At 42.4% G+C, this 13,675-nt stretch overlaps 1 protein-coding gene across 2 annotated transcripts in view; it reads left to right on the forward strand.

Annotated features, from left to right (window-relative positions):
- Positions 1–13,455, forward strand: part of MTHFD1L (methylenetetrahydrofolate dehydrogenase (NADP+ dependent) 1 like) — a 161,758-nt gene extending 148,303 nt beyond the window's left edge. For both annotated transcript variants that reach the window (XM_054194419.1, XM_054194418.1), the window contains 2 exons: positions 6,575–6,683; positions 10,378–13,455. In XM_054194419.1, coding sequence (XP_054050394.1) covers positions 6,575–6,664 — 90 coding nt within the window. In that variant the 3' untranslated portion in view covers positions 6,665–6,683; positions 10,378–13,455. The remainder of the gene's footprint in view (positions 1–6,574; positions 6,684–10,377) is intronic.
- Positions 13,456–13,675: the final 220 nt, after the last annotated feature.

Below are 13,675 nucleotides of genomic sequence, written 5' to 3' on the forward strand. Positions count from 1 at the left end.
GGCCATTTAATTCAGTTGTATTTCTGTTAATTAAGATGAACAATACTGTTCTCCTAATTATTCTCTTCTGTTATTTTAATGTAATCTTTTTTTTTCACCTGTCATTCAAAACATGAACTACCTCTGAAGTGACAGAGCTCTGCAGTGCCGCAGAGCGGGGAAATTTTCCAGTTCTGTGGAACAAACTACGAGCTGACCCTGGAGATACTTAGGATATTCTGCCTAATTTTTGTGCACTAGCTTCCCTCTTCAGTGCAGACTGAGTGCCACTGTGCAGTGGAGGACGGTCCACTGTGAAGATGAAATAAGTGACCACTCACTGGAAGCGTGCTTAAGAGTGCTGTAGGCCTACCCGCTACCCTCGTTCCATGGGTAGTCTCATGAAAAATTTCCAAGTACAGGTTTAAGATGGAGAGTGCAGGGACTTGGAGGCATCCGGTAATAAGACCTGCACTCACTCCTCCAGTCATGCAGTGCAGCGAGGTGGCTGTTAATCTCTCTCTCCCACCCCATGGATTGCAATTCCCCTGGTGCCAGCTTCCAGTGCATGGCCAGCACCACAGGTGTCAGCGGGAGTTATCTGACACTGGAGATAAAGAGTGCCTAAAAGCAGGCAAGGTTGGAGGCCTGGAGGGATTTCTCCAGAAGAAGGGAGGAAAGCTTTTCCTTTCAGCTTGGCATGCGCTGAGACTGACAGATGCACTGCAGGGAAGCAAAGTTCTGGTGGCGGATCTGTCTTTCAGAGCTCTAACTCACACTAGGGAACGTTATTGAAACCCTGAAGCGTAGCTCCTTCGTGCCGCGCCTCAGGATTCCAACATATTCTGGCACGTTGAACATGATGCATGCAGGTTTATTGCGCTATTCTTGAGTTTCCTCTTGTATTGTTTCTTGCTGAGGGAGTATGGGGTGTGCGATTCACCCCATCAGATTTTATTGAGGAGTCATCCGCAGTCATGTGTGTGCTGGATTCCCTTGAGAAATAACATCTGTTTTCTGCAGTATTTCAAGTTTGAAGTGGTTGTGGGTTGTCTTAAGTTGCTTAATTAATAAAAGGATACAATTAGATAATGTGAATTACTTGCACATCTTGTCAAATGTAACATTAACTCCTTAAGCCACAGAATAGGGAGGTTTCCTCAATAAGCTGTTTGCCGATTCTTTTGGTACCTTCTAATCGTCTGGTTTCCCAATTTTGTGTAACTACGGATCCCTCTGGCTTTCTTTCTCTATCTAGAAACCATGCTATGCCTGTAAAGCAGACACATCTTGTCTCATAGGTGAAAAAGACACTAAACATGAGTTGGATGTAGACCTCGGGACCTTCTGTTTTGCACATCATGCCATTGTGCTGACCCAGTTAAAGTGATCTGAGGTCCTATTAGGATTGTTCATATAGATAAATGAAAAAAATATATAGAGGTATATATGAATGTATGTATACACGCTTGAAGTAAAAGGCAGGATATGTCAACCACTGGTGGATGTTTGTATGATAAAAAAAGGAAGCTAAGCAGCATAGTTCCTCTTGGGACCGTAACAAACCTGGCTAGCAGAGTCTTAGTGCTTGACTGTGCAACTGTTACATAGACCTTATGGCCAACTGAAAATACAAGTCAACATGTAACTGTAATTTAAATGAAACTCTAGGGAAGCTCAACTTGGTCACTCTTCCAGTGACAGTGGATTGGTTCTTGGAGAGGGAGTGGAATGGCACTTTCATATAGCTTCCTTAAAAATAACTGGCATCCTCCTTTTGTAAGAAAGCTCCTTATTGTTTTTTTTGTTTAGCCGTGTAAGTAAACTTCTAGAAGATCATACACGTATAAATAACAGTAGCCTTCGGGCTTTCTTAACTAAAATCATTATCTTCTACCAGTTGTCCATTTCCAGCAGTGTAAATGATCCTCAGGATGGCTGACTGTAAGACTTGCTGCTTTTGCCCCCTGAACATGAGTGCCATAATAATAAATAGGCATTGCATTTTTCACATTGTCTTTCTGCAGTTGATTTGCTCTCATGGCTGTGTAGACGGCTGCACAGTTTGCAAAGAAAACAGTTCATTCCAGTGAGTTCCTACAAAACCAGTTCCTATTAATTCCTGAATGATATATCGTGGGCAGCTGCTGGATTCTTATTCCCCTGCATTCTTATGAGTTGTATTAAGTCTCAAGGTACAAAGTTTATGCCTTATGTATTCCTTCTCCCAGGGGAAGTGTGATAGTAACAGTTTTGGTCAAACAAAGTACTGATTATTTCAGCTACCTAAATTCAGATTGTGATCTTAAGCAGATAATGTGTTGTCATTCACTGCTTCTTACCCTGCGCTTTTCTCGCAGCCGCGCTGCATGATGTTGTGTAGCTACCAATCTATAATCCAAATGTTATATTACAGTGGAGAGTTGTGCTGATCTCCGTGCAATATATAGTGGGTATCTATTGTATGAGATGCCTAGCAAGCTGTGGTGTGGCTATGAGTTCCTGTGGGGTTTTTCATGCTGTACATACCTGCTAATTACCAAAGCGATTTATGGTTTGGGTATATTTTCTCTTTCGTTGCTCATCATCCTTTTTTTCAAGTTTTAGAAATGAAGTCATTTTACTAAACAGTCATCTCAGAAAGCCTCGGCGAGGTGGAGGTAGCCTGCCAGCCACTCTGCAGGTACAGTTTGTGCTGCAGCCAGGGGGGCAGGTTAGCATCCTCCCCTCTGTGCCCAAAAATCTAGGCTCCAGCTACTTAGGGCAGAGAAAGGGATGCTTCTGGGTCGTGTCTGCTGTGGTTCAGGCCAGCCTGTGAACTCGCTCTTTGGTGCCTTCATTCAGCGTGGTGGAAAACAGCAAGAAGGAAGAGGGTCGTTCTGGACCCCCAGCCCTGTGTAAAGCCAGCCAGCCAAAGCCTAAGTTAAGCCTCGCCGCGACTGAGCCCTCTTTTCTCTCCTGCGGTTTTGGCTGCAGGAAAGAAATGGAGGGCTGGCGAGGGAATAATCGGTAGTAATCTCCTCAGCCAGCCAGCCGTCTCCTCCTGTTGACCTTGAAGTAATGAAAAAGGGATAGATTCTGCTGCACTCTGTGTGTCCAAATAATGAGAGCGGAGAGAAATGATTGTAAATCTACACGGCATTGCCTGTTTGGAAGCCTGGGCCATGGGGAAAATGACAGGACGTATTTTATTTTCGCTCTGTAGTTCACATAGGTATTCATCCCAAGGTGTTTCCTCTGTGGATTTTTTTGCCTTGTACTTCATTTTACACAGCAGTAATTTTGATTCAGATGAACTCATTCCCTTTTGTTGACTTAAATTTTCAATATGAGAATAGTTGTATTCCCTGAACTGGCAATAAGCTGGTTTGATATTCACGTTTTATAGATGTAATAGATTTCCATTAGTTAATATAGCAGAGTTACACCAGTGTAGAACTGGGCCTATGAAAAAAAAACCAAACCCAAAACACACACTTTTCTTTTAAAGAAAATAAGGAAAAACTCCCCTAAACTGATCCTTGGTTTTATTATACAGGGCAAATGGACAAGCTTGTAGATAAATTTAAAAAAAAAAAAAAAAGGGGGGGGGACGGAACCTGGAATTTGGGAGTTTACTTTCGGATATAGAACTGTCATACACAAAGTAACCAGCAAGTTGTCTTTGGCAATTTGTTCATTCCCCTCCTAGCAAAATGTAATTCATTAAGGGAGTTTCTTGTCAAGCGTTAACTCATAAACTGGGAGGAATCTGAGACAGAAAATAATTCAGTAACGCTAATGATGTAGTAGTCCAACTAGTGTGGCCAATGGATAAATAATAGTAAGAAGGTGTTTTAGTACTTAGCTAAGATGCCAAGACAATGTCAGCCAATACAACGATGCCACGCAATCAGTGGCAGGGCTTGGTCGATGCAAACTGACAGTTTTGCCTTTTAATCCTGCTGTGTGCAATAACAAAAGATCAGGAAGGACTGTATTTAAAAACAGAGGAAATGCACTGAGTCCACTAGAAGAGCTTGTTGTGTTGTTTTTTCTCGGTTGAGACGATGGTTGCACCGGTACTGAGCTCCCCGAGCTCCTTTCCCCCTTCTGAAATGGCAGCAGAGCTTTCTGGAGTAAATGGGGCTGTGGTGGAGAGATCTTACAATTTGCTTGTATTCCCACAATGGAAACATCACACGAGCATTCGGAGCATAGCTGAAGCGTAAGGGAGACGCTAACTCAATCACTGAATGTGCAGCAAAACAGGTTGATTTGCAAAGAAATACATCCTGCTCCAGCCCGAGGCAGGCCTGTAAATCTGTCTCTCTGGAGGAGCTAGGATGGTGGTCGTGTATTTTTCGTCTTCTGAGGCCAATTAGCCTGTTAGAGCTTGCCTTTGGCCAGAGAAAACACTGTAGCTGAGCTGTTCTCCTTGGGGAATTTGGGAGAACGGAGGGAGGAAGCCGCCCAAGCCCTGTGCTCTCTGCGGGGAGGTGACGGCTGGCCACGGCGTGCTCTGCCTGCATCCCCGCAGCCGGTGGCCTGGTGGTGATCTGATCATGCACTAAGCAGATTTAATTCGTCAGCTGACCAACCCTGGCCACAAAAACCTGTATTTTCATCAGTTCAGGCCACAAAAACGTGTATTTTTGTCCGTTCAGTATGTTGAATGAGGTTGGTTGCAGTAAGATGAGTGCCAGGGCCAGCTCCAAGGGGGAATCATCCCAGGGGCTCACAGGGTGAAAGTGTCCCCTTTTAGCAATGGGTTTCAGCTCACATCATGAAAACATACCCTAATCTGACCCTTTCCTTAAGTTATTGTGTTTGGAGTGTGTCTGGTACTCAAGCCAGTGTGATTATTTTTTTATTTGTTTTTTATTCTACACAGCCATATTTGAAGGTTACCTCATGGGGTCAGATTAACCACCAACTTTAACAAGCTCCGCTGATTTGTCCCAGCTAAAATTTTGTTCCTCAAAATCTAGCACCTGTTCAATAGGTTTTAATGTTTAAAGGCTCTTAGCCAACAAACAGTTGAGCTAAGTTGAACTCCAGGTTGCTTTCCAGAGATTGTCATGTCTTTAACAGGACGAGGGGTAACAGGCACAAGCTGGAACATAGGAAGTTCTGATCAAATATGAGAAAAAACTTCTTTACAGTGAGGGTGGCAGAGCACTGGAACAGGCTGCCCAGGGAGGTTGTGGAGTCCCCTTCTCTGGAGACTTTCAAGACCCACCTGGATGCAGTCCTGAGTAATGTGCTCTAGGCAATCCTGCTTTAGCAGGGGAGTTGGACCAGATGATCTCTAGAGGTCCCTTCCAACTCTGAAAAATTCCGTGATTCCATGATTGCATCTCTTTGGGTATTAATATAGAGCCTAATATAACAGGGCCATCCTCCACCTCTGAGGTTAAGATATCGAAACGGTTTATGGAGTCCTTAAGCCCAAATGCTATTTTCAGAGTGCCTTGAATTAGTGGGAATGTGGTTGGTGGCTTCTAACTGTCATCTTAGGAAGACTTAGGGTGTGAAGCCAAAGTGGTCCAGGTTGATCGAAACTGGTCCTGCCTTAAAACTGCCCCACAGTCGCAGCCTTTACCCTGTGCCGGTGCTGGCAGTGGGGCTGGGGAGGCCCCTCCTGGCTCAAGTTGCTAAAACAGGAGAAGATGAAGCAGATTGAAAAATAGCATTATTCTGCTGAACCTGCTGTGCAGGTGTCACCTTTGTGAGGAAGAAGAGGGGAGTCCTGAGGCAGGGAAGGTGAGAAGTTGGGGTACCTCTGATTTAAAGTGGCTTAAGCTATCATGGACCAGCACCTCAAGATTTCCATGCCACCCACGTATCTTTAGTTGCTGCCAAAATGCCAGTTGTAAGTAATAGTACAAGTAGCGTGAGCAGAGCTGTAGTTAACTGTGTTATTTAAGCCCATGAAACTATTTACATGTTTAAAAGTATGCAGATGCTGGTGTCTTATGCTAGATCAGGATCTTAATTATGTATAGTTTGAGATAATTGGGTTGCTTTAGCTTCATATCTGAACCTGTTAATTCTAACTACTAAATTAGGATTCAACTGTAATCCATGTGCATTTACTTGAACTATTCCAATTTGTTCCATACATTAAGTAATCAGTCATGAAAGTGTTGCCATTAATTCTGCTCCTATATTCTGGCTTTCTGTGGGAGAGGTCTGAGTTCAGCACATTCATATCACCAGGTGAATTCGGGCAATTATGTCCTTGCCCTTTCCTGTGTGATTTTTTTCCTAGTAGATATAAATGGATAAATGTTCTGGATAAATAATCTGAGGAACAAATAAATCCCAAAGTGTCTTCGTTTTGTTAAGGAGTTTATTCTTAGGTTGCTATGCCAGCCTGTATTTTCTGGCTCTTATTTTCTCTTTCCTGTCTTTTAGAAGCTACCCTTAAAAATGAATAGAAAAAGTACCAAGCTTGACGTTATTAACAGAAACAAAAAATGTAGTGAGGATCACATCTGCAGTTGAGTCCATGATGAACAATCCAGCCTTTCTCTTAATCTAAGGTTTACACGGGTGGAGTGATTATCTGTTACAGGTGCAGGTGTATAACTTCATCTTATTGTTCCCACAGATGAGCACCATGCCAGGACTGCCCACGAGGCCGTGCTTCTATGACATTGACCTTGACTCCGTCACCGAGCAAGTGAAAGGATTGTTTTGAGAGTGACGTCCAAATTCAGGTGGGTCAACAGCCTTTGTTTTCGTGTTCCAGCTTGGAGGAGGATGTTTGCCTCTAGGAGGTATATAAAAAAGGTTGTCAGGAGTTTAACTAGGCCCTAGTTTCATTAAGGACTTCACACAATTTCATGATGTGCACTTTATCACATGGGTTTCTTGTTTGCTGAATAGTGGCCAGCACTTTGCTGATGCGCGCTGGTGGTGCACATTGATGGTGCGTTTTGGATTTCCTGGCTCTGTCAGTTTGGCATGTGGAGGAGCTGGTTCTGCAACTGTACCGCTCTTGGCTATGCAAAAAGTCAGTTGGAAGAAATCGTGTCATGTTAGTTGCCTCAAAAGAAATAGTCTAGTTCATCCTTGATACTACTCTATTGTGTTTCTGTCATTACCTAGATGTTGGGGGAGATGTTGCTCAGCTTGTTCATGAGCTTTGCTTTGTTTTTTCATGTTTTTTTTCCTGATTGCTGTCAGCTCTCAGGAATGGTAATAAGCATTTCGGGAACACAAATCTGTCCTCTTAGCCTGTCTGTTTTTCATGCTGCATTCTCTCCCTTTTCCTTGAAGGTTGCAGTTCCGCCACCACCCCCTCCCCTTCTCTAAGTACTTATATCTTCTTGGTGTCCTGTTTTCATTTTGTGTAGCACGTGTTCCTTGCTTAAAAATCCCAGGTGTTGTGAAAATACTCCATGATACTCCGTCTTAACTTTGTAACAAAGTAAGTGGAGTAAGCAAGGATGTTACCCTGACTGAAACAAACCGCCGGCGCCTGTGACAGGACTCTCTCCTCTCATCGCTTAACACTCTCTCTTCCCCTGGTGGATGGGTCTGGGAGTAAAATGGTTACTTTTACACAGAACAACAATATTTCTATGAGCTAATAGGACTGTGATGGGACCCCAGCTCAGCCGCAGCTTTGAGGTGGATGTGCCCAGGCGCTTGAGCCCTGCTCTGGCAATCCCTTCCTCCTCTGGTTTGAGAGAACTGGCTTTCATTTTCTCTTTCCGTGTTTCGGCGTGTTGTTTGGAGGAGAGACACAACCCAATGAGGTTACTGCTCAGACCACGTGAACCGTTCACTTGCCCACGCTTGAATGTCACAGCATTCACATAACATCTGGTGAGAGCAGATTCTGCCATTTCGTGTGTACCCGTCAAGACAAGTAAAAAGCAGTTAACTTGAAAGTTAACCAGCACACATAGGTAATTACTAGCTTGTATGCAAACCATCACTGACTGTTCTGTTGCTGGGTAGTGTTGGCCATACCGCTTCTTGGCATACATCCCCTTTTTGTTACTGATACGCATTATGTGTCTGATGGCTTCACGCATACGTATTGATTCATCATGTGTCGGTCATGTAATTGCTTCTGAATCATTTGAAATGACTGTAGAATCCTAATGTAAAATCTATATGCAGATTCACATAGCCTGCTTAATCGCTGCTTTTACTGCCTCATCTTACACAAATCCATCCAAACCATGGGTTGGTGAGTTTTGAAGAACAATGATAATTAAGCAGATTAAATACTCCATTCCAGCTGTGGAGGGCTTTCATTTGAAGTTGTGCATGAAATGAAAATGTTAAACTTGGCTTTTAGTCAGTGATGGTGTTTTCTCAGATGTAAAAAGCAATGCTGACAAAGTCACAAAAACATAGTAGTCAGGTAGGAATATATCCAACTGTTAAAAAATTATTTTAATTTCATTATGGAGGTATTGGTGGCATCAGACAGATAGATGATTCGGTAAGTTTAAGCCTTTTAAAGAAAAAACAGCTTGATCATATATATTTTTCATCAATATAGGCACGTATTCACCTGTGTTCCTACCTTTAACAATCTAAATAAATGCCTTTAGAGGACTGTAACACCCGGTGAGCACCACACAAGGTAGTCAGTGTTCATCAGCTCTAAAATTCATTCAGGTCATGTGCTAGATTTGTACATTTCTCATTTTGGATAGAGAAAAACAATATTCCTGTATAATCTTCATTCCAAACCTTCTGTAGAGAAGTTCAGCGTTATTCTTTGCTTTCACGCATTCACTGATGTGAACCCACACTCTAGTTGATACTATGTTATGAGGTATTTGTGGGTTTGTTTCTATGACAGGAGATGAAGGGATTTTTATTTTGTTTTCACTTGGTTTGACCTCTTTTCTTAGGGTTTTAGTGTACAACATAAAATTTCTAGTAGTATGATATTGTGCCAACTCATTAGTACTGATTCAAGTCTTTAAGATGTGGTAATTGAAAAATATTTAGAGATTTGTGGAAGAGCTGCAGATGTTTCATTATAAACATGCACGCAGAGCTGAGAACAGTTGTTTTGGTGTGCAGTTTACATCCTCCCCTGCAATACATAGCTTCATGAGACTTGTGAAAGAGATACAGGCAAAAGTTCCTGCTGCGCGGGTAGCTGTGTGGGGCTCTTACTGAGCTGAAACATCGGATGTCATTAGCCTCTCTGATTTTTCTCCACTCCTTCGCTGCGTTAATGAAGCAGGTGATGGTTCTCACAAAAGTTTGCAGAATACCAGTCATTAGAATATACTCTAAAAAGTCACACAAGCAAAAAATTTGTCAAAAAAGTCAGCTCTGTGTTTTTTTTTCTGTTGACAAATAGTTGATACATGGAACACAACATAATACAGTCTCTCTGTAGGAGCAGCGTGCTCTATTAAAAAGCTGAAACCTATTAATATCTGGAAATCAACCCGAAGGAATCTGCCTAGTTCTTCATCACTGGCCACAACCCTATTTAAGTTATACTGCTCAGCTCATACACTAAGAAAGCTGAAATTGTTTCCTCAGGAGCTATCTCTACATAGCACCAGTCAGAATAAGAATTACTTCCATGAAGACAAGTCTGCCATTAGGAAGAAGTGTTTTTTTAAATTGATGAACCTGACCCACTCTGCAAAAGTAAAGTCTGTTAGGGACTCTTGTGAGCTCTGAGGATCCCTCTAATTTAATCAGCAGCAGCAGGTGCCTCCTCTTACTGTGCCAGCTTGATTTGGGTAGCTGGGGTGATGGTTTTCCTCGGGTGGTTGTGACTTCGTAAGGCCATGGCCGTCCACAGTTGCAGATGCATTCTTGCCCTCGTCTCCCCTTCAAAACTGGCAGAGCATCAGAATGATTGTAATACACAGCACGGGTATTCTGCCACCCTCAGAGCTTTTCTGAATGCGAGAGGCATCCCAGAGCTCTGACTGTGAGCATCTTCAGGGCCATAAGGAGCCTCATGAGGGGAGGACACCACAACTGATGTCCTAAAATTGCAAACTTTTTGTTAGCTGTTTTCATCTTAATTCATTCAGGTACAGATAAGAAGGTGTTTGAAGACCTTTCCTTTGCATGCACAAAATTGAGCCTATGAAACAAAAAACTGGCTTCTTTTAGTCTCATTCCACAGTACTGGGTTTCAGTAAGCAGCAATTACTACAATAATATACAATCTAAAGTCCATATCATACTGGAATATGAGTACAGATTTTTGTTTCTCACCTAGTAGGGTTACACAGATAATAAATGGGATGCACATGTGGCATAACAACGTTTTTGTTTATTATGGTTAAGGTAAAAATATCCAGTTTCACTAAAACACTGCTTTTAGGTTGTGATGCTTTTTTTTTTCTCTTTGAAGAAAGCAAAGATGTCTTGTTTCAACATATAAATTCTTTATCTTTCTCATTTCAGAAGCCTGGAAATTAAGAACTGCAACTTTCCTGTTTCCTGCAAGTAGGAGACAAAAATGAATCTGAAATATTTCTGTTATGTGTCTCTGGAGGAATGTCAAGATAGAGCAAAGAGCAAAAGTTTACTCTTTCTTCAAACTAGTTTTTATGATGAAATATAGCTGTAAGGTTTTAACAAAAAAAAAAAAAGGGGGGGGGAAAAAAAAGCAAGCTAAAGTTTTTCTCGCTGTAGTGCCGGAAGCTCTCTACTGGGCCTTATACTTGTTTGTGGATAAAATGACATTGAAAAAGAGAGGAATTCGTCACCTTAGAGTTTTTGTCTTTTCTCAAAGGAGTTTACAGAAGTATTTGCCTTATCTCAGCCATCTAAAAACTTGCATTAACACGATTATACTGTGTGATTTTTTTCCTCGCTGAAAAATACGTTTTTGCTCCTGGCATTCAGGAGCTGAGACTACACACAGATTAACCGCACATTTTTGAGTTATCGCTGAACGTTGCTCTGGATGCGTTTGGGCAACAGCCAAGCTTCAAGCAAGGAAGATATTAAGCAGAGAAAGACCAGAGCATGTATTTTGTAAAAGGTTTTTAATATATAATTTGTTTCCTTGTTGGGCAAAGATCTTTTGAAACACTTAAGCTATAGCTGTCTCGCATCCATAGGTCTCTGTTTATCCAAAGCGTATGTTACAGGCTGTCCAGCTGGTTTTGTGTTTGTTGTGGTGAAGCCGGTTGTTCAGCGAGGGCACTGCTCCTTCTGAAGCCCTGTTTTGCTCCTGTTCGTGGCTGATGAAGCCTCCTGCTGTGCTGCTGGCTCCCGACCCAGAGTTTTTCTTGTCCTGTCCCTGGCAGCACACAACACCCTGTAACAACAGAGGAATGTCCACCAAGTGAGGATGCGACAGGGCAGAGCTTTCTTCTGCTTCGTTTTGCAGGTTTTAACCACCGTACTTGTAAAATAGGAGCGTGTTTTCCAGTAGAAGGGGGTATCCAGACAAGTTAAATCCTAAACAGTGTGCTTTAATTTACCTCAGTAACTTGCCTTGTACGTTTTTTCCTAAATCTGCAGCAAAACAAGCTTTAGGTACAGGATACTGCATTTAGCTTTTCAGGCTGCTGCTCCTCAGGAAGCTCTCACTGACTGACTGTTGGTTCCTTCAATAGCAAAAAATGCAACAGAACAATAGGTTGAATCGAAACAATAGGCCATTGTGGTTTTTTAGGTAAAAAGCAGTGAAATAATGATGAGAGAGTTTATTTTCCTAGTGACGTTTTCCATCCTGTCGCTTTGCTCCGCTTACGCACATCTGTATGTTATGGGCTTCTGCAATGTAGTTTTCGTTCCCTTCTACACAGCCACATTTGGAGACTTAATTATCTCAGGAACTGTGGTGTAATTGAGGGGTTTGTTTTGGTTTTTAAAATCGTGCTTTGTTATTTATAAACTCAAAACTATAATTATGGACAGAAGAGCAAACTGGGGGCAATTAAAATAATTATCTGTGCCTTCCCTGGAGTAGCACGGAAATGTCTGTTGACTGCATTTCAGAAGTGTTCTATTCATAGCGTGGTCCCCCAGCACTGTGGGGATTGCTGTGAAGATGAACGCAAAAAATAGAGCTAGTTGATATTTCAGCCTGATTAGACGACAGCTCATAACGGCCTAGACTGGGGATGCTTTAATTACACTGGGCAAGACAAACACGATCAGTAGAAAGCAAGATTCAGGTGTGGCTCTCACAGCTACTGGGGAGAGAGATTTCTGATATTTTCTATTAATTTGTACCCCAAAATACAACCACGTTATTCATATACATAACTGTGTTGTAATTTGGTCCGGCTCACACTGAGCTGTCTAGCTTAGAAAAATCCAAAGACTTACAGAGGAAAATCAATGTGGTTTCCAGCCATGGTTTTCCTAGTAGCATTCTCTCAAGAAAAATAAATGAGGTTTTTCCCTCCGTCTTGCTTGGAGAAATTTGGAAAACCATAACCGTGCCTTACTTACGGTCACTGCGGTTGCGTTGGACCTGTCTCGGTGCAGCGTGGGATAATAAACGTGGCACTAGCTGTCTGCCTGTGAAGCTTCCATATGGGATATGGATGTCTGAGCAACAGGTTTTATAAGTAATTTCAAACTACGGCTTGACACCCGCAAGCTTTCTACATTGTAGTCTCCGTATTGTCTCTTCAGGCCACGTGTGCTGGGACTGTTTATCCGACTTTCCCCAAAACACCGTTCTAACTCAGTTAGTTGAGAGTTGACAAACATCCTGTAATTTTTTTTTTCTACCGTCACGTGCACAGGATTTGTTATATTGTTTTGATAGCTTCAATAATTCAAGGAAAGCTAGAATGACCCTCTCATGTTTTGTCATAGCTTTTTACCCCCCCGCCATCTGGTTAACTATCTGCAAAATCCCTTGAGCTATTACATTTTTGGTTCTTTCAGTTCATTTTCAGTAGAACATTTGATAAAAATAATCCACATTAGCATGCAGCTTCTGCCTCATAATCCAAAGGGACTGAGTTGTTGTCCATCACCTGAGCTGCAGGAACTGCCACGGTACATTCCCTTGGGCCGCCCTAGCTCTGAGGCCAAACGCCTTCATCAAGAAGGGTTTAAAATGAAACCCTTTTAAGTTAAGTGTTATTGCTAGGCACGTCACTTGGTGCTACGGAGATGCCGTTGCAGGTGAGGGACTCCTGCCTTTGCGTCTGCTCTCAGCGGTTCTGTGATTGGGCAGAACGGCAGCTTTCTAAGGCGGCTTGCCGCGCTGACCCCCGCCTTTGCTAAAGCGTGTTAAGAACCACCGTTGTTTATTATCAGAACATCTGCTTTTTGTAGCGACTGAATATTTTTGTTATTGCTATTGCTCCACTATAGAAGGCTAGTGACATTGAGATACATCAGGCTACATACAACGGGTTTCTTCGTTTGTATTTTAAACTTCAAAATCCCAGAATGCCAGTTGCCATGAACATGAAAGTGAAGCGCATGTGTGTGCTGAGATACAGTTTGCAAAAGCGGTGCCTGTTTCGAGTCTGAATTCATTAATAAAGTATATTCATTATGGAATATTTTTCTCTCTTTATCTACTGTCTTGTCTGTTTAGCGACCATTCTTTTCTCTTAAGCCACTTCACGCGCTTGGTCCCTGCCTGTTGCCATAAGGGGCCACACACAGGAGGGTTGTCCACAGCACCTTCTCCACCAGTACAGTCCTTTCAAAGCTGGTTTGTGTTTGGAGGGAAGGACACACCAGACTAACATCCTGTCCTTGTCCCAAAATATCTTGC

Source organism: Rissa tridactyla, chromosome 3 (genome assembly GCF_028500815.1).
Source record: "Rissa tridactyla isolate bRisTri1 chromosome 3, bRisTri1.patW.cur.20221130, whole genome shotgun sequence".
Lineage (NCBI taxonomy): Eukaryota > Metazoa > Chordata > Aves > Charadriiformes > Laridae > Rissa > Rissa tridactyla.